The following is a 25,914-nucleotide window of genomic DNA, read 5'->3' as shown; positions in this document are numbered from 1 at the left end:
CGTTGGTATACATAGCAACACGACTGTTAGGAAATGCGTTAACGGTGCACTATGGCCTGAAATCGATAACTTAAAATACACTGACATTGATTAAACAACAGCTTATTCAGACTATTGTATGAAATGGACGTTTGTCACCCACCATCTGTGTACATAAGACAGAAATGTTGAGCCTCGTGTCAAGTACCAAAAATCTCTGTTGAATTTGGTGAAGTGAAGTGAGTTTACATAAGTTAGCTTCGAGTGTTACAAATACTCCAGTAAAAACTGTGACCGACCAGTTGGTAAGTGTCGTGAAAAGTGTGCCTCTCTAAGGGGGTCGTAACCTTGTGAGTGTATAAACCTGATTGAAGTTTCTGCTGTCGCTGTTTTGCACACGAGCACATTTGCAAGTGAATGTAAAAAACGATGCCAGACTGGTAGTTAAAAATACCTTTCTACGTTGCTTTAAGAATTTGTATGTTCTAAAATAAGTACACGTAGTTTAATTTTGCATGACGTTTAAAAACAATGCAAAATGGGACAACTTAATACTTGAATGGATCAATGACTTGGAATTGTACACATTGTACCTTTTTGACAATTTAAAGTTATGACCCAATTGTGGGTAACGTTAATGAGCCCATATACATTCCAGCAACTTGTACCAAAACAAGCCGCACCGAGTGGGTGCCATCCCTTTAATTTGTCAAGTTATGTCCAACGCAGAAAACAGCGTGTGCCCGCGTGAGGAGCGGCTCTTGCGCCTCTTGACAATCGCGTAACAATGGCTGAATCGAATTGTGGAACTCATTCAGTGTCGTCCCGGGCACCCAGATGCCTTTGTTTCAGTTAAGCTGTGTAACTCGCTACTAGCTTAATGACCTTTAATGAGATGGATTTGTCTTGGTGTGGGCAAGAATTGCCAGGTTTTAGCATTGTTGAGTCGAGGGTTTCGTAGGTAAGCATCTACACAGCTGCAGAGTGAGTTGTTTTGTCTTGGCAAAGTTAATTGTTGCAACAGTTTTCTCTGAAAACCTTGACAAAGCAAGTACTAGACAAATAGATTGAAAGGATGCGCCAAACGGCTTTAACTTGACGTTTATTTTTTGTGTGATAACAGTGTGATTATAGGTTTCAAACACATTTCTAGAAGCCATTCTTTATGAAAGAAAGTATACTGTTCAGAATATGTTGGTCAAGGTGGACCCAAAACGTTTTTGAGTTTTTTTCAAATGGACGTGTGTTCAGTTAGAAAGTGCTGAATACGCCGATGACAAGAAGTTTTTTGAAGACCATTTCGGCTTGTCTGCGGTCAGGTTTAAGGACGCATGAACGAGTGAAGTGGGGATTGACACAATGACTTTCAAGCATGTGTGCACGGCAATCTAAATCCTCCTTGTCAGTCCACATTCGCGAACAAATATGTCAGGCTGAAGGGACCAATTCTGTGTTTTTTTTTTGCTTTTGGCAACTTGACACTTGCTAGCGAGAAGCGAGAAGTAAGCTGCCCCAGTGTTTAGCTAACTTGGGTGGTTTGAAGTTGTAACAGTGTTTTTATACACAGAATAAGTCAGTGGGTCATTTGTTTTATTATTTTACATTACAGAATCATTACTTTAAGTTGCATTGTGTCTTACTAGTGTTGCCATGGCACCCGACATGGCGCAGAAGTTTCCGTCCATCTCCCACCCACTGTCGCGGCTGGGAAGCAGGGAGTCGCTTGCAATCAGCGGGTAAGCTACATTTGGCATCCCCAAGTTATTCCAAAAGTTAAGACCTGTTCGTAAAACATTTTAAGACTGCTGGATAATAAGGAATTGAAAAGAACATCAATGGTAAAAAGATACCATGACTTTTTTTTGCAGCCAGTCACGTGACGGGGCCCAGTCCGTCGATTGGTCATTCGGCGCACCCTCTCCTCTTCCAGTTAGTCAGCAAGCCGAACGCATGAGATCCAAAAGCGTTGCTGGGTCGAGCGAAAGGTCTTTCAACTGCCCGTCGTCCCAGTCGGGTCGAAGATTAAACACAGACGAGGTGAAATTCAATGTGTTTTGTGTATTCTGTAACACTGGTGTGATGATTTATAATAAAGGAAAATCAAGATAGCGAACCAGTGTAGTCAAACACGAATGCCTACAATACATATCACGTTTTGTGCAAAACTTTCCCTCAAATTTGGAAAATATTTGGAGTTCTGTTATCAGAACAAATATAGAACATGTTTGTGATATTCAGTGGATAATTCGGATTAGGAAACGTTACGCGATTTTAAACGATACTCGGGTAACCGACTATATAGAAAATGTACATTCCAACATTTATGAGTAAACCTACGCTTGTCAGTAAGATGTCACGCCTGTCCTAGGGTTCGGCATCTTGTCGCAAACAAAGGCACGACACATCGCATGTGTTGACAATCGGGTGATTTAAAGTGTTTTCTGTCAACAAAGACCTTCGACAATATCCTCGAGTTCTTGATTTCAGTTCATTGTGACAACACAATAGGGTCTTGTTTAATGATTTCGCCGCGAAACAAAGAATGAGCTGGTACCAGACGATGTATGACGCTGTGCTTTGATTATTTGGTACCGGCGTTGGGTTTCACCGAGGCTACATACTGGATAGTAACGGAGTTTGACGTTGAAATTGTGCGTTTGCGATTGTAAAGCTTTATAATTGATTCTTGGCGACTTTTGCCATTTAGCAACACCTACAATTTTAAAATCGAGTTGGAAAATTTTTTTTTTAAATACTAAATTTAAATACACCTGGTTTTACGTCGTTTGCAAAAAATCGATAACTAAATGTGTATCGCATAATCTCAACGAACTTTGCGTTATTCTCGTATCAGAACGAAGGCGCAGCTGTGACTATTTGCAGTATGTGTCTGTACACAGCTTTCCACTGTATGTTCTTCTGTTAATTTTTTAGGTTATGGTGATCCTGGAGGACAAACTACGTTCTTCAAACCTCCACGCAGTCAGAAACATATTCAAGTGTAATGACCCGAACGGCGAGGGCAAGGTTTCAAAGGAGGCATTCTCCCGCATATTGTGGCAGTTGTGCGGATACCTATCACCACGACAGATTTCACATATTTTGCGCAGGTGCGGTTCCTAATATGTGGAAGAATACAAAGCCATGAGGGGGCAAAAAAATTAAAATTAAAAAAAACCGAAAGCTTTTTAATTTCACAAAATTTTTCAAACATTTTTTCATGTGGATATAGCAGCGATCAAACATTTTTCTTGTTTAAATAGAGTTTGCAAAGTATTTAAAGCTGCTCTGTGTATAAAACACAGGTTAGGGATTGACAAAAAGAGCTACGTAACATTTGATGACCTGGTCAACCACTTTCGACGTCCGTCAACGCACGGTGGCGCCGCGGAGCCGAACGCGAACATCGTTGCTTCGTCGCATTTGCTTCCGCCCCCAAGGTCCGCCCCTGAACGATTGGCGCATGGAAAACTGCTGGGAAATGTAAGCTGTTGCTAATCCTTCAAACAAAGGGTTATTTTCTATTAACCACCAGCATGCTGTCATGTAGGGAAAGCCCCCAGTGAGAGAGTTTGCCACACCTCGCACTGCGCAACAAAACAACGCCCAAGCCGCTGCTCGTTCCTGGGAACTATTCAAAGCCAAGGCAGCGAGTGGGTGGGTAACAATTTGAACTCGAAGTAGTTAAAGAGTAATTTTTTCCCAATCTCCTTACGATAGCTGTGGTTTCCTGCGCAATGAGGCGATCATGTCAATCATGCGATTGCATGAAACGTTGCTGTGTTTTCTATTGGTGTTAATGATTTGTACACTCCCAAGGAGTAATGCCATACGTTCATTGGATAAACCCCCTAAAGATAATTTTATTCACCTGTACGTTTTTCAGCGAGCTTGATTTCCACGCTCTATTTCCTCCCATGGTTTTTGGCGAGGGAGCTTTTGTAATACCCGGCCAACTGAGAGAATGCCTCCACAAGCTTCAAATTCCCTCATCGGATGATATCGTCGCGAAAATTTTTCGGAGGTAAAATATGGAATATACGCATGAAAGTTAACCAACAGGAACATCAACACCATCAGTTTCATTAAATTTTAACTTAAGTTTCTTTTACGTGTATAGTCTCAGCACTTTATCAAAAATAAATCGTACAAAATTGCTACATAAAGTGACGTTTTCAAAACTGCGAAAGTAGCCAGAACTTATTTTGCAGATTTGAAGGAGGGAGTCCGTTTGCCATTCGTTCCAAGAAGTTTTTTGATCTCCTCGGATTAGATACTGAAGGAAAACCCCTTCCTTCATCCAAGACTCCGGTCAGTGAATCCCCCAGAAAGAGGGAAACTCCCCGAGTCGAAAGGTGACGAAACCAAAGCAGTTTAGTCAATACGAAAAATAGCTTCGAGTTTCAGGTCCAAATATTATGGTTCATTTGGTATCGCACAGTGCTAAATTGAGCTGACAATACAACCATATCGTAACGAGGAGATTTCATTATATACAAAACCATGAATTACTGTCTCTTTCATAGCGTTGCACCAAAACCCATTACTCCTAATCCGACACCGCGGCCACGACCTGCTACCTCCCAAAGCAACGGTAAGACTCGAGTTGAAAATATGATTAAGATAACTTTTACATTGCACCCGAACACAGAGGTCGCCTATCAAAAGCACGAACCACGAGCCGCCACGTCATGCGGTTACGAGGGTGTTCCACGCCCTGTTACGTCACTTGATGTCATAACCACGGCCAGGTTATTCGACGGTGATGTGGCTGAATTTATTTCTAAAAAGGTACGATATGTATAGAAAAAAATAACGTTTAAGATTACCTTGCCAAGTTCCGTACAGGGATTTTCAAATAAAATGTGTTTCTAACAAATTGAAAACTTGCGCGGTTATGCGCAGCTTGAAGAAGGGCAAGCGCATATCCAGCGAGCCATGGAGACAAAAGACACGAACGGTTGTGGATTCATCAGCAAACCTGACTTAAGAGATGTTTTCTACGTTCTTGGGATTCCCATCAAAGCAACAAACCTAGAACACTTCCTTGCAAGGCAGGCGATTTGATGGGTTATCTTGTGTGTTAGGTGCGACTTATATATCAACAATTTCACTTGCAGGAACGGTTTGCGTCGAAACGACGGCGTTGTAAACTATCGCTTACTTCTACGTCGCCTGCAGAGTCGTTCCAACAGAAGCTTACTGAATAAAGTGATGCGAAACCAAGACCACGTGTAAGTTGAACTACACCTTTACCCATTAAACCACCACAAAAGAGCTTTGCCAATTTGAAGCTAGTGTAATCACCATACTAACTTTATATGACATACTTTATTGACTTAATCTTTATTTGAGTCAAAAAAATTTCGACTTTTAGTTTTCACGAGAACAATCCTCCACCAACACCAGCAGAGGGCAGTAGTGCGCCACTTCTTGAAGTGAAATTGCTCGACATTTTTCAACGCGAGTTCCTCGCCTTTCTTGCCGCTTGTCGACAGTTCGACCAAAACGGAACTGGATTTTTAACCCTGGTTGGTAAATGTTTTCGTGTGTGTTTTAGGGATAGAATTTGTTTTATTTCTTTCTACGGAAATAAAACTGTTCTGAGCGACTTTTAAGACCTATCATAACAAATTCAATACGCTTTTGCCACTTTTATGGCTGTGCGGTTTGTTTTTAAAGTTTTGTTCTGCCTGCGAATGTTTAATTTACCACAGGATGAATTTCGGTCTGCTATCGAATCACGATACTCCATCAAAATCACGGACGGCGCTTGGGAGCAATTTACGTCATCAAATTACGTCAGATTGGTCAGTCCACCAAGCAACGCTACCCAGGGACAGAAAGGATATGTGCCCTACAACGATTTTCTTGCGAAATTTGACGTCATGTTGCGGTACGTTTAGATAGGTCGCCCAGGTTTGTTTATTTAAAAAAAAAATATGTGATATTTTTAGTCCTGCTACAGCGGACGCGGATGATCCATGGGTGGAGGAGATTGCGGACACGGCTCACCTCCGGGAGCACAAGGACCGCTACCTTAAGAGCATGAATGTTGACGCGGCAACACATACGCATAGGTCAGTTGTAGGCGAATTGCATACCGCATATTCCTTTGAACTGAATTATCCTACCCTGGTTCGGCACTCTTTAAGAAAACTGACTTTTATTATCTAAAATACACAAAACACGTGATGAAGCGAGAGATACTCGCGAATCTTGCGTATTTTATAAAACAAAAATCAGTCTTCTCAAAGATTTCAAACCAGGATAATTCGGTTCATAATCGCAAGACAGATACGGCATTTTTCAGAATATTCCTAATTATTATATTTTAGCTAAGAGTTTACTGCAACTCAAATATTATGGATACTTTAACTATAGCTTTTGTGATTAATAAATTTAGTGTCGCCAAACTCATTCATGTCGTCATTACATAGACACGAACCCCGACCACTGCCGCAGCTTGAAGCTACGCTGGTTGACGTTCTACTTTACAAATTCCATAACTTTAAGAAGGAATACGACCTCATTGTAAGGGAAGACTTCTGTCGGGTGGACAAGGAGAAGTTCGATTACATTTTGTTCCGGTGTGTTTTACTGGATTAGCTTCACTCGATGCAAAAAAAGAAGACAAAATGTGTTTTTAGATGCGGGTTTGTGTTGACTCCCAGCGAGTTATCAGCGTTGTGGTTAAGCATGCCCATCACAAGACCTATGGAATCTCTATCGATTCCAACGATATTTCAACACGTTATGAGACTCTATTACGCGAGCATCTATCCAGGTTGAGTTGTGCGACTTTCACTAATTTAGCGGCAGAACTTGGCGTTTACTCGTTATATTTTATTGTCCAGGGAAGTTTAACAAGCAGTCGCGGGATTCGGCAATTGTGACGCGGGTTTTGGAGAAGATTCGAGTTCCGATCGTGAGTCATTGGAACTTGCTCAAGAAAAAGCTGAGATACCTCGATCCGATGGGCACGTCTAGAATTCCCAAGGTAGTTTTATAATATTGTACTACTGTTGCTGCCAGGTATATTACCATTTACAATAGACTGATCTTATGGTACAAATTTAACGATTTTAAATTGTAGTTTTATTAACCCATCTAATATTTCTATACCTCATGGTTGAGGTTGGATAAACCGATCAAGTTTACGGTTGCCATGCAACGGTGACTCCATAATCTCTTGACGCAGTATTCCCAACTGAAAGACTGTTGCATTATTTAAATACAGCCTTCCCTGTCACCCTCTCATTTTTTCCCTATTTTCCACGCTTTTTTTGTCGTCGTGTTTGCGTTTACGTACTAGTCCCGATTTAGGTCGGTTGGATAAAGACTGAACATTATTTTTACCGGAGGAGCTTCAAATTTATATAGTACAGCCTTGTTTGTTTATAAATACATGCGACTAAACAGACATGTGCGATCTTCTTTTACCTTGCAGGAGGATATGCTTCAAATTCTTCACGGCCTTCGACCGGACGTAACGGAAATGGAACTCCACTATCTCATCGAAATGTTGGAGTCGAGAATTGCCGGCAAGACCAACTACTTCCGCTTGATGGAGTATTACACCAAACATGCTAAGCGCAAGGAGTCGCAAGAAAGCGCCAGGCAGCCTTTGCTCTCATCCGATTCTGAGAGAAGTGCGTCGGGTCTTTCCTCATTTGTGGATAAATATGGACATTTTGACAGGATTTGTGACAATAGTCTGCCAATTGTATCGCTTGGCTAATCTTCTCCAATACTAGCGATTCTAAGATTTAAAAATACACACAACTTAACACTGCTGTTTTATACGGTCCTCAGAACACGGTTTAAACGCTTGTAACGCCATAAAAATGCTTCATAAGATCAGGTTGCTCTTGTCACGCAGTCGCAAAGCTGGATATCAAGTACCCGTTACCAAAACAACACCACTACCGACACCCAACACCTCCGAAACCGGAGTTCATCAACCTCCGCAACGCTCCATCGGTTTCACCGTTCAAGCGTGTCACCAAGCAGCCGACCGTGTCGAAATCTTATCCTCCAAGATCTGTTCCTATGCAAGGTACCACAGTCTTTGCAATGTGGATGGGCATTACTTAACTTGGGCGTTTTGGGCACAGATTCACGTAAACACATGGTGAAAACTAAGACAGGGTCAAAGGCAAGGAACTCATTCGAAATTTACAGAGGAAGATTGGAAAACCTGCAGCGCCACCCACCGTCCACTGCTTCAAGTAATATTTCTTTAAACAGCCTTATCACGATTGCGTTAATTTGAAACAAAACTTGTGTTAGTCTGAATTATAAGCCTTTTTTTAAATTAAAATGTAAAATTAAGACAACCAACACACCTGACATACACATTATAATTTTTCATTTAACTTTATGCAGAAGACAGTGGTTACGCTTCTCCACCTGTCATTTCGAAAGTGGGCGCCAAAGAGCTCTCGTCGTTGGGTCGCGCCTTGCGCAAAGAGGACGCCGACGATTGCGGAAGAATATCGGTGGATGCCTTCAGAAAGGTTCTGGCCGCTTACGGAGTGTCCTTCCGCGACCCTAACGAGATCTACAAGTTATTGAGCACGTACGATCGCAAAATGAGAGACGAGGTTTCGTACGAGAAGTTTCTAAGTGCCATGTCATAATTTGTGTGATGATTTTGCCTAATTTAGATCAAATAGACCTTTCTCTCTACTCTGCTTGTTTCAAGTCTGTCTGTTAGGTTTTGTAGAGTTAATTAACATTTTGTATCACGTGATCAGTTTGTTGAACTTCGAAAGTGTGAACTTCCAATGCCCTTACGACCAACATGGTCTCCAAACTCAATAGTGGCGCCATAAAAGTAGATGTGTTCCAACTGCAACTGTGTTTGCACTATCGTTGTAATGTTCGTTCGCTAGCAAATTTTCCGTCTTTGCACTTACTTTAGATACTTCATGTCGCTCTTTGCCTGGCTTGTGTGATTTCCCTGCTCCTCGCTATCTTACCAAGTCTTGTTTTATTACAATTGAGAGGTTTATGATATCTAGCGGTTTTGTTTGAGAGTGTCGAACAGTGTAAGTTGTCTTTTTTGGTGAAGGGAGAAATACGACCCGTGAGGCTGAAATACAAAGTTACGATCCACCAGGAATGTTTATGAACCTGAATAGGAAACCATTGGTCTCTAACTGGAAGATTGGTAACAGACAAAAAAGCATTTATGATATTAAGTCCACATTAAATGTCTCATATATTCGGGTAGTTTTCACAAAACCATAAGTATTCGACATGTGAGTACGAATCCCGAGTTGTGCTTTCACAACCAATAATTGAGAAATGCTTTGCAATATTTGGTGCACCAAAACTTTATTAGCGCCCATGTTTTTGGTAAAAAGATCAACCATCATAAAGAACCTTTTTCTCCCTATCCGTATGAGTATGGATGTGTGTGTATTGTGTGTTTCAGAAATTCGTTTTGGTTGAAGGAGGGAAGCTTTTTTTGTGGAACATGCAAACAATGGGTGTTTCGTGGTATTTTAGGTGTTATTGTGCATTAAATTGGTAAAACTGTTGACAGTATATAGACTAAAGGGGTATCGTTCATTCAAGAAACCACAACAAAGGCCCTCTTTTATCTGACACTAGTCCTATTTTGTATGGTATTGCGTTATGAGGTCTGCGTATGCACTGAACTGAAACCCCTAAATTGACATGTTACAGGCCACAGGATGAACGCCAGATCACAGAAACAAAGCCCTCATACAATTTGTCGTCATCATAGTACGTCGAAAATCTACCAACCTTATTGGGCTGATCAGCAATCGTCTATTGAAGTGGTCCACGAACAATTCATTGTATTAGTCCTAATCTCTGATGCACGTTTCCGGCTTGATTACAATTTAGACAGATTGTAGATTTAAAAAGGTAGTTAAACGACTTGTAACCGTCAGTGCACATTTTTTAGTAGCGTACATGTGAGCTTGATTCTTAAAAAGCCCTTTTGTAACATAATTTTTGGAAAGAAATATTGTGAGCTGCGAAGGAACGAAGCAAGTGAAATAACATCTGGATAGTTTCTGTCGAGGCCAAACGTGTTTGGATAGAACCAGAAACCACGTGACGGAGTTGCTGCAGAAACTTAAGTTTAACATTAACATTGACAAAGACGTAAAATACAACGTGTTTTGGGTTTTTCCGAAGGCGACAAATCTGTTGACGTTGTCGCGATTTTTGCTGTGGAATTACCAGGCAGCCTACAAGCAAATATCAGAACAACCACCGGCATATTTCAACGTGCAAGCGAAAGAGGGATAATTTCGGTCTTCTTGAAGTCGACCTCGGGATCCAACAATGGATTCCAAATAGTTGCCTTCGTGTTGGCGACCTTTTGACTAGTTAGCTACGTTGCCTTGGGGGAACTGTGTCTGCATAATCTCGCTCGTGCGGAATTGTTTGGTTTCGAGGGATGTGTTTTGTCATCCACGAACGCCTGCGGGTGTCTGAAAACAATTGGCGTGTTTACAAACAACTTTCGAAAGTATTGGGGATAATCGCCGCACCCGATCTGCGAGTTGGAAATACAAGTGTTTGCAGACAAGCGACTGATAATCGCTGACTGACAAAACGACGGTTATCACATGGGTTTCGCCAAAACTTGGGAAATTGCGTTTCTACAGTTGCTATTTTTTCCTAGTTGGGTTAAGGGTTTCTTAAAAAGCGTCCAAGGTCAAATGATGTCCAATTCGAAACCACTAAAGAGGTATCTTGCATTTAAATTTATTTTGTCAGTTATTAACTTGTGATCAAAAGATTATCGATTTAAGGGCGTGAACGAGTGTATTTGTTTGAATCAATTAGCTTTTTTAGTAAGTGTTAGTGCTAAACTATATGAGTAAACCATGATATAACATAAAAAGTCGACTGGTTCTGCCTCCATGCACTTAACCGGCGGTTTCGCTCTGGTGCGGCGCAACACCGTGAAGCGGGAAAAAGGCACTGACGTCAGGACGTCGGACCGATAATTTGAAGTTCCGCAGTACACGCATTGCAAGTCTGGCTCGGCAGGTTGGTTGTCTGGACTGGAGAAGCGCACGTAAAAACGTTTGCCCACGGTTTCCTAGTTTTCAACTCCAGACGTATTCCACTGTGTTGTATGGCAGACTAGCCAGTTATAAATATGCCTACAGTCAGAGTCAGAAAGAACAGCATTGTGTTGGGTTCAACTTGGAATTAAGGGGAAAGCACCCCAAACAATAAATCATGGCATACTTATTGGCTACATGTTTAAGTAATGGAGCTAAGTCATACTTGTCGTTTCTTTATTCAGCTTATCAAAGTTTTATGTGACAAATCAATATTTGAAAATTGGGAGAGATTTTAATATCCAAGTGTGTATGACACACATTGCAAGACAGTTTAAAAACAATTTTTTATACTCTACAGTTTTGTTCAAATAATAGAAACGTTTAAATAATTTCTTCCTAGAACATTTAATAAAATATAATGAAACATTAGCCCCTAATTCACCGTTGACTATTAAACCCTGGACTACGACATCGGACTTGAATTGACAAGATTTTCGAGAAGAAAAGAAAGTGAAATAAGATCCATCAGAATGGATGTGAATGTATTTGATGAGAAATCATCACTTGAACTGGATATGTATTACAAACTGGTGAGACATCAAACATACTAAATCATTTATATGCATGGATATGAATAATCTAAACACAAAGTTCCAATTATAGTCTTGATGTGTGACAACAATTTTTATTTTGTACTACCCAGTGCTAAGTTTGCAGCAAAAACATTGTTTATTATGTTGATTCTGATTGTTGCTTTTCCCTAAGCAACAAACCAATGTTGTGGTCAGCTCTTTACATGTGAAATGTAAAGTTTTTTTGGTTTGTGAGTTTAAACACCTCTGAGGTCAAGCTTGACAAGGGCCATTATTGTGTTTTTTGAGTCCTCTTTTATGTAACACCCGGATACAGCACTATAGAGGCGACCTGTGTGGCAATTTAAATGCCGTTGGTCGACTAGGATGTTTGCTTTGGCGTTGGAGAAGTGGCGTTCAGTGCGCGTCTCGCAGCAAATTCAGTGGCTCTTTAACCGGGCATCGAATTTTCAAAAAATAAGCGGCTCTTAGAGCATGGAAATTTCCAAACCGGATATGATGTGTTGTTTTGTTTTGTTTTTGAACGTCAATGTTGCGCTGAAAGGCCAGTGTAATGTATCTACGTAAATTACTGGGATTATATACATTATAAAACAATGAAAGTAGTCGAAACATCTGAATTGGTTATAATTTGCAACCAACCCACCACCCTAATCCTTTGTGTGCGTTCGATATGAAGGCTTACGTTTCTTTTAAACACACCTAGAGCGTTCCAAGGCCTATTTTTCTCACATACTCGACGTACCGTAACTGTGCGTAACACCCACGCCTATTTCCATAGTAACCAAGCAGTTCTACTTGCACGTCTAAGAAGTCTGAATGGTTGTTTTTCCTCGCTCGCTTTATGGTATTGTGAAGATAATTTAATACCAGTTACGTAGTTGAAACGTAGATGTTCCGGCACACAGCAAAGAAAAGCAAGCAGGGTAACGACTTGGTGATTGGGCGGCATTGCACGCCTTCCCTCTGAATTCAAAGCCAAAATGTTCGTCATCGTTTCCTGCTGTTTGTCCAACCAAACCCTTTCGCATTTCTTTATTTGTGACGTGAAACACGCGATTGAGCGGCTTTTTTCGGTCCTTGGCTGAAAACTGTCACGTCTTTCAATCCAAAATCGTTTTTGTTTTATTTTAAGGTTCATGCAAACTACGTAGCACGCCATTACGTTTCATTTTAAGCTTCTGTTAAACATGCTAATGCAAATTTATCCGAGTTCATCGTCAGAAGTAGGTTTTTTCGTGTAAATAAAGTTCGCAATAATTGTCGCAGTAAATGTTCACCCTCACACGTTATTTACAGTCTGGGCGTTGCTGGTCAACGCCTCGAGTTCAAACCCCGAAACGACGAACTTCTCGCTTTACTACAAAGTCAAACACTGCGTATAACCCATCCAAAAACTGCTACACCATATGGCATGCAGTGCGGTTTTCCCCACGCCAACTGATAAGAGTCTTTATCGAGTGTGTCTAAGGATTCTGACGCAACGCATTAGTAGTATGTGCACTTTTCAGTTTCATCACACTTTTCCAGTCGAGGCAACCGGCAGTCAAACCGCACCTTTCTTGCCATCACAACAATAATTGATTAAGTGTCTTTAGGTTCCGATCGCGAAACAGCAAAGTTTATGACTGTTTACGTTAAAACGTCAACAAAATGTATGTTTGTCTTCCGCCTGGTTTTTGATCGGGTAACGCATGTCTTACCTTAACAGGTTATGATAATTCACTGTCTCTAGTTGGCAGGTGTCGCATTTCATCTTCCTTAACATGTTACCGGTCAAGGAAGGCGTAACGTCATTGCGTTTTACATTTAACAAAATTGCAGATCAGTTAACCAACATACATCCAAACTGCAGTGGTGAAATCAAAAACGCATTGTTAGAAATTCTCCCACAGTGATTACCACCAGGAAATTTTCACCTCTGCCCGGCGGAACTACCGTCATTCCGCACTGTAGCATTTCACGTTGATATTAACTTACAATTACGGAGTCCGATCCTGGATAACAACCACCCAAGCCATACTTGCCAACCGCATCCAACGTGGTCAGGACTGGTTAATTGAAGAACGCTGATATGCACATCCTGCGCGCTATGTGTTATTACAGCTTGCGGATGACTTGATTGTCGGTTAGCGCGCTGCCAGTATGCGTATGGAAGTGCTTTCAAGTGAAGGGCGTATGCCAAACGCTTGACCAATCATACTTGCAAAAGAGCCGACAAGCGTGTGTGTTGCTACAAGTCTTTGTTGAAAGTTACCAACCGAGTTGTGAACTTTGTGTTGTTGTCGTCGTTGCGTAACCCGTAACCTGGAATTCGGACTTTGCCTCAAAGACGGTGCATCGACACTCAACTCAGTCATGTCGGCGCGATACTATTTGCCACCAAATCCCATACACCGCAGCTAACGCCGCAGTTTCAGCAATAGAGGGTTAACAGATCCATTCCAATGGCGCAGTTTTATGGAAAGGGACCATATGTCCCTTTCCCTTCGGAATCGGCCTGTGCGCACTCAGGTCACGTGACATGCTGTGTAAACGTATGGCGCGTGAAAAACATTTGTTCGTCGTTCGGCGGATAGCCCAGCCGAGCGTTATCGCTATTTGGTGTTAGGTGGCTTCTCCAACTGGTACCGCAGCGATCCGCTTGTTTAATCAGTCACACAGGGTCGCAATTGTCTTTCCTACTGCGGTAAAACCATGTGAATCAACTTCGCCCGGGCTTTCGCTCGCTGCCTTCCCGTCTGTTTGTGTTAAAATGATGGATTTCAAACCGGCCGTAGCATTCCACTGTTAAACTGGAAACTGAAAGCACAAACAAAACAGGGAGTGTGAAAAGAGACTCAATAAACCTGGCTTTGTTATACAGTATGTAACTCTTGGGCTTTGTGTTCAAAGTTATTTCTGAACTCGAATGGTTTTTGTAGATTGGTTTAGTTTTATTCGAAAATTAGTGTTTCATCATAAAACAATAATCATAATCAGCCGAGTCATTTCATGTAAAATACATGTACACATGTATTTTTACAGCCTTTCTGTGATGAGGATGTAAAAGAATTCAATGAATTGCCTGGAAACTGGGATGAAAGGAGCCTTGAAGATGAATATGAACTCCAATATCACCATGGATTGGCATCACCTCTTTCACCATCCCACTCCCTGTCACCATCATCGAGCTCTGGCTCCTCAAATGGACAAAATGGGACAGAACATGCTCACTCACTGTTAAATGAACGACCCGATACACCTTTGATGGCTGTTAAGTTTGAAGACTTCTCGAATGGTAGTCATTTTTTTATAAACCAACTGTGAAATGCTCACAAATATTTTTTGGGGGGTACAGATTATGGACTTGATGACCTCAATTACCCCATATTTGCGGAGGACAGCCAGTTTATGCAGGATGAGGATCTTGATGGAGATAAGACCTTTATACCAGACGATCTGCAAAAATATGTATGTGCCAGTCCACAAAACCTAACTGCTGATGACCAAGGTATGCAGTGAACTGTATTCATATGTTTCTTTTTCAAAAGTCCATGTACTGACCATTGCATTATCATTTTCAGATATGTTTAAACCTGAATCTGACTCAGTCTTTTCCCCTATGAATTTCACAGCATCCGAAACTGGGCCCACAATTACGATATCGAAAGGTGAAGACGGATGTGCATTTATCAAACCCATGTCAGAAATCAAAGAGGAAATAATGGACTACAGGTTGTTATTTCGCAAAACTATTTGATTGTCAAGCTGCGAGAGAACAGAAAAGTAACCTTGTAAAATTTTTTAGTTTTAGCAAGGATCAGCCCATCACCAGCAACACAACTTCACAGTCGTCACTGACCACTGGAAAGCAATCGCAGATTTTCATCCGTGACAGTGGACCATCATCGAAACCAGTTACTGCAGAGGCAACAAAGCCATCTGTTGAAGAGCTGCTCGGCATCTCAGACCTCATCACACTGCCATCCAACCAGAAGATAAAAGTCACAGTGCCGCAGGCCAAGATTAGCACCAACACCTTTACTCACAAAACGCAGATACAGATACCCACAGCAGCTCTCCAGACCATCTTAAAGAATGGACGTTTGGTATGTCTTTTATGTGATATGTAGTAATAGACCTAATTGCATGGGGTATAAGTATTGTATTGTTAGGCATATTGGGCCAAATGAACAAAATACCCTGGGTTGGTGTAAAATGTAAGGCGACCACAAGTAAGCATATCTGTATAACCTAGCAATGATGATAATTGACGCCATTGTGCAGAAATGCTGCAATGCACAATGTGCCTTATGTTCAATGAGTGCTGACTCAATTGAACATTGTACCATTGTAGCTGTGATCAGCCTTTTGAATTGTCACGGTAACAACCCTCTGAACAGAAGCATGGTTCATACAACAGTTACAATGAGTGCAAAGTGTTGTATGATGCTGTTGATATCTGCCTGAATGCAAATTGAAACCTATGGACTCTAGGTTAGGAATTAAACTTTGTCCATGTGCTTATAGGTGACCAAATTGCAACAGGAAGGCCAAATTTTTTCAAAGATTAAGATTAGGACTGACACCCAAAGTGAACAAGACACACCACAGTTTATGAAGACTTCTCAGGTTTAACATTAATATGTCTATCTAACGACAGTTAATAATGTTATGATATGTCCTGTAGTTATGTGACTGCATGTTGTCGCCATGATCAACATAACCTTATTTGCACAATCATTTTTAAAGTCAAATATATTGTGTTTTCTGTTCTTGAACAAATGACATTAAAACAACAAAATTGAAAAGCTCTTTGTTTTTAGTTAAACCTGCCCCCAACCCCACCCAGCAGCACTAGCAGTGACACAGAAGGATCGAATAGTCCCAGATCTCACATAAGCACTCGCATTTGTCCCAGTTCCCCAGTGCGCCAGCCAACTCACATCAGAGTTCAACCAGCAGTGACAAGCATTGATTCTCAACTTTTAAGTTCAAACCAGGTGGGTGCGCATCAGATTCTTGAGACTTTGCCTCTTTTTCAGTGCATGCAAAAATGAAAATCCCTTTACATGTTTAAACATATTGAAATAATCACACCGATACCTTCTTTCCCATGTTGCGGTTCAACGGTAACCCAGGAAGCCGTGTTATTTATACTTTAAAAAGACCATTCAACGCACGCATGTCAAGGGCGTGAAACAGATCACTTAAAAACACAGCGGCCAATGTTTGGTGCAGCATCTGTATAGGAAATGCAAACTGGCTCTTGAAAGCCTGCGGACAGTAGGGGCCTGAGTGGTTCAACAGCGCGGTTGTGGTTATGTGCAACGCTCCGGGTCTAAAATAATGCTGAAATCCGGGCATGAAGTGCCCACTTTGCTCCCATTCAGGTCTAGTGTATACACAAGAGGTCACTTGGACGGGAGCTCACAAGTGGAAGCTCCTGATCATAGTAACTGCACCGCACAATGTATATCTTCACAAATCATTACAAATATAGAAAAGTTGGAAGCTTAAGCATAGACTACAGATGTTGAACTAGCGATCACTGTACCTTCCGTGATTGTAATATCACATATCATTATGTTAATCTTCGTTGTCGTTTCATGGCGGTTGGCAAGTTTTTTTTTTTTGCTATCTTCTCGATGCAAGGCTCTCCATTTGTGCTGGTGTACCGTGCCAGAGCGTGTGCGGATTATATGGTAATTCGGCGGTAACACTGACATTCGCGCCTTTCCAAACAGGAAAATTAGGTGGCTTGCTTTGCATCTATTCGTGTGTCAGGAAGTGCTAACAAAAACTGGCTTTTCCACCCAAATTTTGGTGGTGAAGTGAAAACGTCTGGAGAAATAATCGACGACATTTCGCAAAGTGCAATTAACAAACAAGCGTGATTTTCAGTGTCTGCGACACCACGATTACGTGTATACTAACGCCTCGGGCCATATCAGCATGCTGCTGTCTTCTTACCGGCATTTGAATGTAAAACGCGTACCTATATACCTTCCGTATAATATTCCCGTTTTCTGCCAAGTGCTTAGTCGTTTACAGTACGTTTGAATCTAATTTTGTCGCTTTTCGAGTGATTCTGTACCAGTAGCTACTAACAACATGCCCGTGGGACCAAAACAACGTTCTTTTCTGGCGCCTTCCTCGTGTATTTGTGAAATTGGAATTTGACACCGCCCGTTACATTTAAATCCGACGCGCTGACCCTGTGTGTTAGATCGGACGGTTGGTGCTGAGCTTTGTGTCTGTTGCTTTTGTTGAATACCAGTTTCTTTTCCTCTTTTTGCGGTTTTAGTATCTGGAGTCATTGTGGACTGGTGTATTGTATTGATTTAGAAAAAAATTATTACAGTCTTGCGCACAGCAAACACACCATGGAAAGATGCCGGTTTCACCAACACATTGATACTTCAGACTTACGTAGTGACATTTCTCATACAGCTTCTGGTCCGACCATCCCGACTCAAATTAGGAAGGCGGCAAATTCGCTGCAGCCCCTTCACGATGTAAATCTAACCCGAGGTACATCCGGGTTATCACCCTGTCCAGGATACGTTTGTCATGTAACCCTTTGGTCGTCAGACAAGCCCTAAAAACTGGCCGCGTGCTGTTCTCTCGACGCCATATCGGGTTATGATCACAATATGCCTGCGAGTGTGGGGGAAGCAATACCGCCCTTATATGCCGCAACCTATGCGGGTTTCCAATTCTACGCCATCCTGCCATTCTGTACAGTCTCTTCGGGGAACTCTCTGTTCTTGCGGTATGCAGCGACCCAGTGATGGGACGAGGTTGTGGTGTCGAATGTATCTGGGTTGTGGATTTCCCCATCCGCGCGAACGCATATAGGACAAGCTGCGGTGTCTGCTTTATTCATTTTCAGCTTCTAGAAATTTTTGTCGCCTTGGTTCTTTGACGTACTCGTTCCTAGTTTCGGTGGTATTTGTCCCCCATACCTCTATATATGTTCATATAGGAATATACTCGTTGCATTACTGCCAGCAGTCGGTCGTTTCGACGGAAAAACAAGTTTGTCCTCTGTGTTTCGTTATTGCAACAGAAGTAAACACACACGATATGTTGCCACGATGAAGTTTGTTTTCTCCCCGTGCCACAACCCTCACCGGGTTACCACTATTCAGGTTTCAAATTATTTTGTAACGCAACACTGGGTCGCCCGGCACCTTCGCCATTGTCTGTGCTCTCGGGAGAATTTCCCCACGCCAGACAGTTTCTCAATGTATAGCTGTTTACCACAGTTCAGCTCGGAGGGGATTTGTAGAAGCATTTTTCAATTTTCGTGCCGTTCCAGTAGTTTCGATTGTCCAACCACCGTGAATAAGAGTCTCTTTCGCTCTTCTTAACCGTTGTCCTTAAACTTATGAGCTCTCTTGCATTATAATCCAATATATGAAGAATCTTAAGAGCATAAACTGACGTTAGAATGTGGCTGGTTTTAAGTTTCGGTCGTGCTTTTTTCCTTGTAGATTTGGTAACAGGAAATTTATCAGCGAAACTGGCTTTTGTTGTTGGAGCACAACTTGCGCGATAAAAATAACGTTATGAATTCAGTTCCACTCAATCCCGTCGTTCCGCTATTCGACTTTGCTGACGCAGTTCTTCGAATTGTCCATATTGTTTAAGTCTCTGTGGGAAGAACCGGAATCCTTAAGATTATTTGTCCACGAAAAACAACTACAATGAGAAAGGGTCTGCAGAAGGGATTTGAAGTTGTGGGCCATTTATTGTCACTGTATATGTACAGTCACACCTGAAGTCACTTAATAAGTCGTTCATTTCAAGGCTTGACTCATTTCACGCTGGCTCGTTGTTGTGTTTTTTTTTATCTCATACTGTGGTTTATTGTTTACCAACAATTCTGTTTCGTCTGCGGAACAAACATGGCGGTTTACAATGCGAAAAATCAATATTAACCAAGTGAAAAACAAAGCAAGACAAAGGAAATATCGAAAGTCTTTGTTCTGTTTTTTGCTTGCTTCCTCTAATCTAAACTACTTTCGTTTTCATCGTCGTGGACAGTTTTTCCTGGTCCGTGGAAATGTTCACGCAAAGTCGAAGCAAATCTCCATAAACAGAGGGCAATAATTTATTTAAAATGCTGACAAAACTATTTACCCGCCGAAAGCGCCGGAATCCCCCCTTCGTCATAGTCGTTTAGGCACCGCATAATGTTACGTGCTTTTCCACGGGCAGAAAATAACTTTACAATTGTTTTTCATTGGTCTCTGTCTCCACTCTAAGATTCTTTCTGTATGCCTACTCGATCTCAAATCCCGTAACTTCGGTGATCCGTGAACAGTAAATCCTGCCTTCCTAACTCGCCACTTAATTGCTAACGCATTTTTGCCAGCGCAGGCTCCCGAGGTTTCCGTCTAATTTTACCCTTTCCGTTCGTGCGGATGCGGTTCAACCTGGCATTGGACACGTTTATTAAATTACGGAGCCTGTGTGCATCCTATTCGACGTTTTACGTCAGAGCTACGTGCTTGTGGCGTCCTCACGCAGAAACGCGAGCTTTCAAGGCAAAAGGGCGTGCGATTCGGTCGCAATCGCACGCACGCCCTTCACGCTGGATTGAATTAGTTTTGCAATAAACGTAGACAAATGGTTTGCGTGCGTGCTCCGACTGAACCTCAACATCACGCAAGCGGTCGCCCCCTCATCTTCTGTTATTTGTGAATTGTTTTCGTCTTTTCAGGAACCTTTGTTATGTTGTAGGAGGAAAAATGGCATCAGTTTCTTTTGATTTATGGTAGCCCTGTTTCAATGTGGTTTTACGTCATTGCGGCGTTTTCCATTAGAATTTGCTCTGCAAACGCTATGACCGCTATTTCATTAGCAACCAGTCGATTGTGTTACATTGTGCCCACGTTAGAAACCGCAGTTACGTACATTATTCGCTGCGGAATACAGCTTGGCTCCATGGTGCGAATAAATACGCGACCTTTTTAGTATAAATAGCGCGACTCGATGGATTTCTCCTGAAATATTTCTCTATTTCTTTGTCATTTCGATCCAAGATCAAAAATAACGCAAACTGCTTATTCATAATGCACAGCGGTGACGTCACGCTGGCCTCGAGGGTCTTGGACGAAATTTTCGAGCTACAGCCCGCGGCGACATTGGTCGTGTTGTGTTGTCTCGATCGCGTGGTTTGAATAATTTATGTTGCGTCTTCCCGCTTTGGAGACCCGGACGCGAATCCAGGCTTATTGTGACGTCACACCGTATCAAAATCGTAATTCACGAGCTTCAGGGCTTGAATTTTCTGCGGTGTTGGATTTTACGAAGTCTGTTGTTTGGTAACGAACTAATATTTTTATAAACACACATGTAAGCCAAGACAACACTTTGAAACTCATTTATGTAGGTTAAAAATTTGAAAATGTCTTGATTTTAGTTTTTGTTAATTATCTGTAGTATGAGGCCAGACAATTCCAATGTTTCAACAAAATATTTTTCAGTGCCGACTCCTAACAATTTCCAATGTTCTCCAAAAATTAACTTATCATATTACTTACCTCGGTTTGACTTGGCAGCGACTTGTTTCGTCACCCGAGGCAAAAGCGTTCTTTGCAATCGAAGAAAACCAACCGGTTATCTTGCCTTCCGCACCACAATTTCGGTTGATCGAAGAACTTTGCACATAGGTTTGATCGAGTTTACGTACACACATTGCGGTGGTGGACATTTGGGGCGTGGCGTGGTGCACGTGTTGTGGGTTATGCCCGGCACGGCCTGCTGTGCAGTGTCAAATCTCGTCAATCCGGTTTCCAAGGATTGCGTGCCTCTAATCAGTATCTATTTTTTACTGATTATTATACAGCTTTTCCGCCTGGTGTAGGTAAATTCTGACAATAAATTTTGTATGCGGTTTGGATTTCATCTACAGAATAGAAGTTTTTGTCGGTTTGATTTACATTGCAGTACAGTTTTACGCATTTAAATGAAACCCTCCAAATAATTACAATTTAGCAATTTGAAAATGCACAGAACGTGGTGTTGTGGGAACGAGTAATATCTCACACGTATTACCTGGTATTGCCACACAAAAATCGTATCCGCCGTCCACCTGTACACGTGGGAAAGGACGGGTTTGTACAACAGACCGATTGTGTGTTGAACGCTCGGATGTAGCTCAAATGCTAAATCACTCCTGTGTCCGGTTCCTGCTTGGTTGTGGCGGCAATTCGTTACCGACGAGTCCAAAAACGATCCACAAAATGAAATTTGTACTCGCGTTTGCTGGTAACAGCCAAAATACACACTGGTGATGAATGCTCTATTAAGCTGTCACATCATCAATTTCCACACAGCGTTTCACACAAAACTTTGGGATTTAATAAAGTCAAATCCACTCTTAAGCCGTTTCTAGCGAGAGGACACTCGAAATACACACCAACATCCTGTTTTGTTGCCTTCACACCGATCAGTCATTGTACCAAGAAATCTTGACGTCAATCGTTGTGAGGATTGAGACCTTTTACAAACACGGATCCAAGCGAACCCGGAGCCGCCACATCCGGGACAGAAGTGTTGTGTTTGAAAAATGTGTGTGTTTTTGACAATGCTCAAGCCTCAGCATCCGTAACGTTTTGGTTATTTGCTTTCTGCGAGGTTGGAATTTGTGTTTACAGCAAATAAAGAAACTGCACTGCAAAATCAGTCGGTGTGGTGAACACCAATATGACACAAAATTGTTATTTTTTATCAAAAACATGCAATTAAATTACAAAAAAGTATTTGTTGATGTCTCATTTCGTTTTCATATGAACAAGGCCATGATGTCGTTGAAACGACAGTACAGACATGTTTAGCTTTTAGGATAGTCTGTTATCGATCCGTGTGCTCGTCATTGGGGGTCGAACACACACACGCTCCAATCCACGGTCAATAAAATATCACGGCTGTGTTCAAACAAGCCAGGTTCGGTGATTGTTGTCCTGTAGTGTTATTACTTTCAACTTGCACTGTTACATTACATTGTTTACCAATACGTCGTATAAAAATGGAATGTACTGTTATTAGGATTACCTTGTATGCTGGCTTTAAGACTAACGTTCACTTTTGCCTTGCAGCGTCTGTCGCAGTCCCACGGCACACTGACGTTAACAGAAGAAGAAAAGCGAACTCTGGTTGCCGAAGGTTATTCTGTCCCCTCCAAGTTTCCGCTCACAAAGAACGAAGAAAAATCCCTAAAAAAGGTTCGAGTGCTGATACGTTTTTGGTGGCGTGCGCAGATTTCCTACATAGACACGTGTATTACCAAAATACTATATTTGGATGTTTAACCTCGTTGACGTTGAAATAATAGAACTGCGCAAACTTGCCCCGTATTGCTCAGTTGGAGTTAGTGCTTCGTAATGACCGTTATTACGCCAAATTTCAAGGGATTAACGATGACCCCAATGTTGCAACTACGTAATAATGTTCACAGGCACCGAATGCTGGTCAAACCGCCAATTTTCACGGCTTGCCGCCCTATAAATTGAACACCTGCGGCAGGGTGCAGGGCGTCATAATAGCGGTGTTATTACGAGGGGTCTGAACTCCATAATTATGCGTCCACTAAGGACTTCAAGTTAATTATCTCATTATGAGCGCGTGGCAATTACAGCAGCTCGCACCTGACATAACAGCCAAACTCAAGTGCGTAGTAACAAAAATAAAGCGCCAAAACCGTTGTGAGATTTTTGAAAGGCGTTGCCAGGAGTTACGGTTGCCAAGCGCGACGTTTGAACGTTAAACTGTGTTGCAATAAACCTGTGTTGTTTGTAGATTCGGCGGAAGATCAAGAACAAGATATCCGCACAGGAAAGTCGGCGGAAAAAGAAGGAATATGTCGAAACACTTGAGAAAAGGTGTGAAAAATGTTTTGTTTGCATCAATATTTTGCAACAAGAAAACCAGCAAAAATACGCGCAATGATGTATGCTGTAATATATCAGTGGTATCCGTAAACGTTCCCCTATCATTATAAAAATGTCTGACGGTGCCGAATACCTAACAACAATTACCCTTTTTTACAGAATGGACGATTTTAACAAAGAAAACCTCGACCTAAAACGCAAGTTAGACTCGTTGGAAAGCAGTAACCGATCTTTGCTAAGCCAGCTCCGGTCTTTGCAGACCCTCGTTGCTGGCAAGATGCCGAAACCAAACCGGACTGTTAATACGCAAACCAGCAGTTGCTTAATGGTAAGTCAGGCCCTGCATGTTACTGGTTAAATACCGCATAGATGGATTTAAGTTTTATTGAATAACATACCAACGTGGCAAATCCTTAAAAAAATCAACTAACAGAAGCATATGTTGCTCACAGATGATCGTCCTGTGTTTCGCTGTGTTCCTTGGAGGTTGGTATCCCTTGCTCTCGCCTATGAGGTCACCTGACATCGCTTCCATTGCAGTTCCTCTTTCAACGAACCGTAAGTTTCGATATATGTTTTTTAAATCTGTCGTTTGTGACGTCACAATCACGGTTGTTTCGTGTGTGCAGAGCAATCGCGACTTCTAATGCCGATAACAGACGGCGAGATGGCGATGAAATGCCTGGACGACGGTCGTTGCTATGGTGATGAGCCAATTCATGACACGTCGAGTAAGTTTTCCCCAAAATCCTATTAAATTCAAAGCTGATTTTTTGTAATATGACCCAATGTTAATTAGTTGTTACCGAAAAAATTGCCAGTATTTAATGGCGCATACTTTGCAGTAAATAAACCATCGGCTGATAGCGGCAGCGAGACGTACGACGAACCAACAGGAGGCAGAGTGACGATGAATGACACAGGTGACCAGACAAGTAAGATCATTGCCAACACAATGGAACCTCGGACGGCCGCAGATATCATAGCAAGGTACAAAATATTTGCCATTACCGCGCATTATTGCCAGTTTCCAAAAAAAGATCACCAGAACAATAAAAAGTGCAATTTTGCTTTTGTGCAGCCGCAAGGTGGCAGTCCAGAACTCCAAGATGGAAGTCGTCTACGAGTCCAACTCCCCGCATGACGTCACAAAGAAGATCGTTTCTGCCACGCAACTCGTCACTGAGTGACGTCATAGCCCTGCATGAGAATGTAAAAAGTGGCTTTCGCTGTGTAAATATTAAAATTTCGCGTACCAGCGACGCGGGCGGCTTTCCAACCCGCAACCTTCCGTTCCCCAACCTGAGACTCGACCACGGATTACTGATTTGGTGACTTGGACTTGCGAATTTAATGTTTCAATTGCGACCAAATCGACCGGCGTTTTTCTTTGTTTTCTCTTCCTATACTTTTTACTTGCATTATTCCTGTGTAATATTTAAACCAAGGCTGTGCCCGCGACTATTCGTTTGATTTTTTTTATTATGTTTGTCTGTAGCGTGGCCGCCTCCTGTTTTCCTTCTGTCACAGAATATGTATATTAGTTGCGACACCAACAATCATCTCAATTCTCCACGCATCGCGCGAAAAACATTTCCCTTTATTTGCATATCGTGTGCAAAAGGTTTTTCCATTCAAATTATATATCCTTGTTTTGCTTGCGCCGACAAGCGAGTGATTTAAGTGCGGCGTAAAGCTGTCCCTCCGTTTTTTGTAATCTTATTTGTCAAGCCATGCGTGAAGTCACTGTGTCGTGACGTAACGCACCGAGGATCATCGTGCAATGTTCATGCTTTGCTGGGCCCGGTGATGACGTCATCCGTGACGGGCGCCACCCTTCGCACGAAATTTGTGAATACGCTAATCGCCTTGCATGTACATCTGCATGTGACGTAACCCAAGGTAGAGGGTGTTGCGTTGCTTTGTTCTTCGCAGTCAAATGCTCGTTATTACTGCGCGGGATCGAACCTGTCCAGATATTAGGAAGACGCGTTTATGTTGACGTTAGTGCCATTTCTCGTGTTTGTAATTACCCGCGCGTAGACGACGAGGCCAATCTTGTGAATGTTGACGTCCATTACTAACCCATCGCTTCTCATATGGTGCCTTAATTCCTTTCCGCTATGTTTCCGTGTATTGCGCGTGTCTGTTTGCCTTGGTGACGGGCGCGGCGTTCGCTCGTATCACCTAGTGGCAAGTTGCTGCTGCTACAACAGCCGCAAGATGGCGTAGAGTGAATAAACCACAAATACATGCTGTACATACATTTTATTACAGAGTTGGAGAAAATCAATTGGTATGTCGGTAACGTTGAAATGCAATTGATCTCATAGCAGCATATACAGCAAAGCATGAAACTTGGCACATGTGGGAAAGGCACAGTAAATGAAAGGAATG

At 42.0% G+C, this 25,914-nt stretch overlaps 2 protein-coding genes across 2 annotated transcripts; both read left to right on the top strand.

The window, feature by feature from the left end:
* Positions 1–1,586: 1,586 nt before the first annotated feature.
* Positions 1,587–8,985, top strand: LOC145912605 (uncharacterized). The gene is made up of 21 exons (XM_083000137.1): positions 1,587–1,715; positions 1,848–2,016; positions 2,914–3,089; positions 3,285–3,462; positions 3,530–3,636; positions 3,866–4,003; positions 4,191–4,334; positions 4,506–4,573; positions 4,631–4,770; positions 4,885–5,033; positions 5,100–5,213; positions 5,357–5,510; positions 5,697–5,875; positions 5,937–6,059; positions 6,420–6,569; positions 6,630–6,766; positions 6,837–6,979; positions 7,430–7,631; positions 7,862–8,038; positions 8,097–8,210; positions 8,368–8,985. Exons 1-21 carry the CDS (start codon positions 1,630–1,632, stop codon positions 8,619–8,621), a joined length of 3,102 nt encoding a protein of 1,033 aa, XP_082856263.1. The 5' UTR covers positions 1,587–1,629; the 3' UTR covers positions 8,622–8,985.
* A 2,416-nt stretch (positions 8,986–11,401) lies between these two features.
* On the top strand, positions 11,402–25,774 carry LOC145912608 (uncharacterized). The gene is made up of 14 exons (XM_083000139.1): positions 11,402–11,629; positions 14,660–14,912; positions 14,973–15,125; positions 15,199–15,349; positions 15,423–15,723; positions 16,145–16,246; positions 16,441–16,617; positions 22,726–22,851; positions 23,426–23,508; positions 23,677–23,845; positions 23,970–24,075; positions 24,147–24,248; positions 24,363–24,507; positions 24,599–25,774. Exons 1-14 carry the CDS (start codon positions 11,570–11,572, stop codon positions 24,705–24,707), a joined length of 2,037 nt encoding a protein of 678 aa, XP_082856265.1. The 5' UTR covers positions 11,402–11,569; the 3' UTR covers positions 24,708–25,774.
* Positions 25,775–25,914: the final 140 nt, after the last annotated feature.

Source organism: Ascidia mentula, chromosome 8 (assembly GCF_947561715.1).
Source record: "Ascidia mentula chromosome 8, kaAscMent1.1, whole genome shotgun sequence".
Classification (NCBI taxonomy): domain Eukaryota; kingdom Metazoa; phylum Chordata; class Ascidiacea; order Phlebobranchia; family Ascidiidae; genus Ascidia; species Ascidia mentula.
Note: the sequence above shows the minus strand (reverse complement) of the source record. Positions and strands in the feature narration are given on the sequence as shown.

Coding starts and splice junctions, on each gene's coding strand:
- LOC145912608 (XM_083000139.1), top strand. CDS start 11,570: ATGGATGTGAATGTATTTGATGAGAAATCATCACTTGAACTGGATATG. Junction 15,126..15,198: donor CCTAACTGCTGATGACCAAG/GTATGCAGTGAA, acceptor TATCATTTTCAG/ATATGTTTAAACCTGAATCT. Junction 15,350..15,422: donor GAGGAAATAATGGACTACAG/GTTGTTATTTCG, acceptor AAAATTTTTTAG/TTTTAGCAAGGATCAGCCCA.
- LOC145912605 (XM_083000137.1), top strand. CDS start 1,630: ATGGCACCCGACATGGCGCAGAAGTTTCCGTCCATCTCCCACCCACTG. Junction 3,637..3,865: donor AAAGCCAAGGCAGCGAGTGG/GTGGGTAACAAT, acceptor TACGTTTTTCAG/CGAGCTTGATTTCCACGCTC. Junction 8,211..8,367: donor CCCACCGTCCACTGCTTCAA/GTAATATTTCTT, acceptor AACTTTATGCAG/AAGACAGTGGTTACGCTTCT.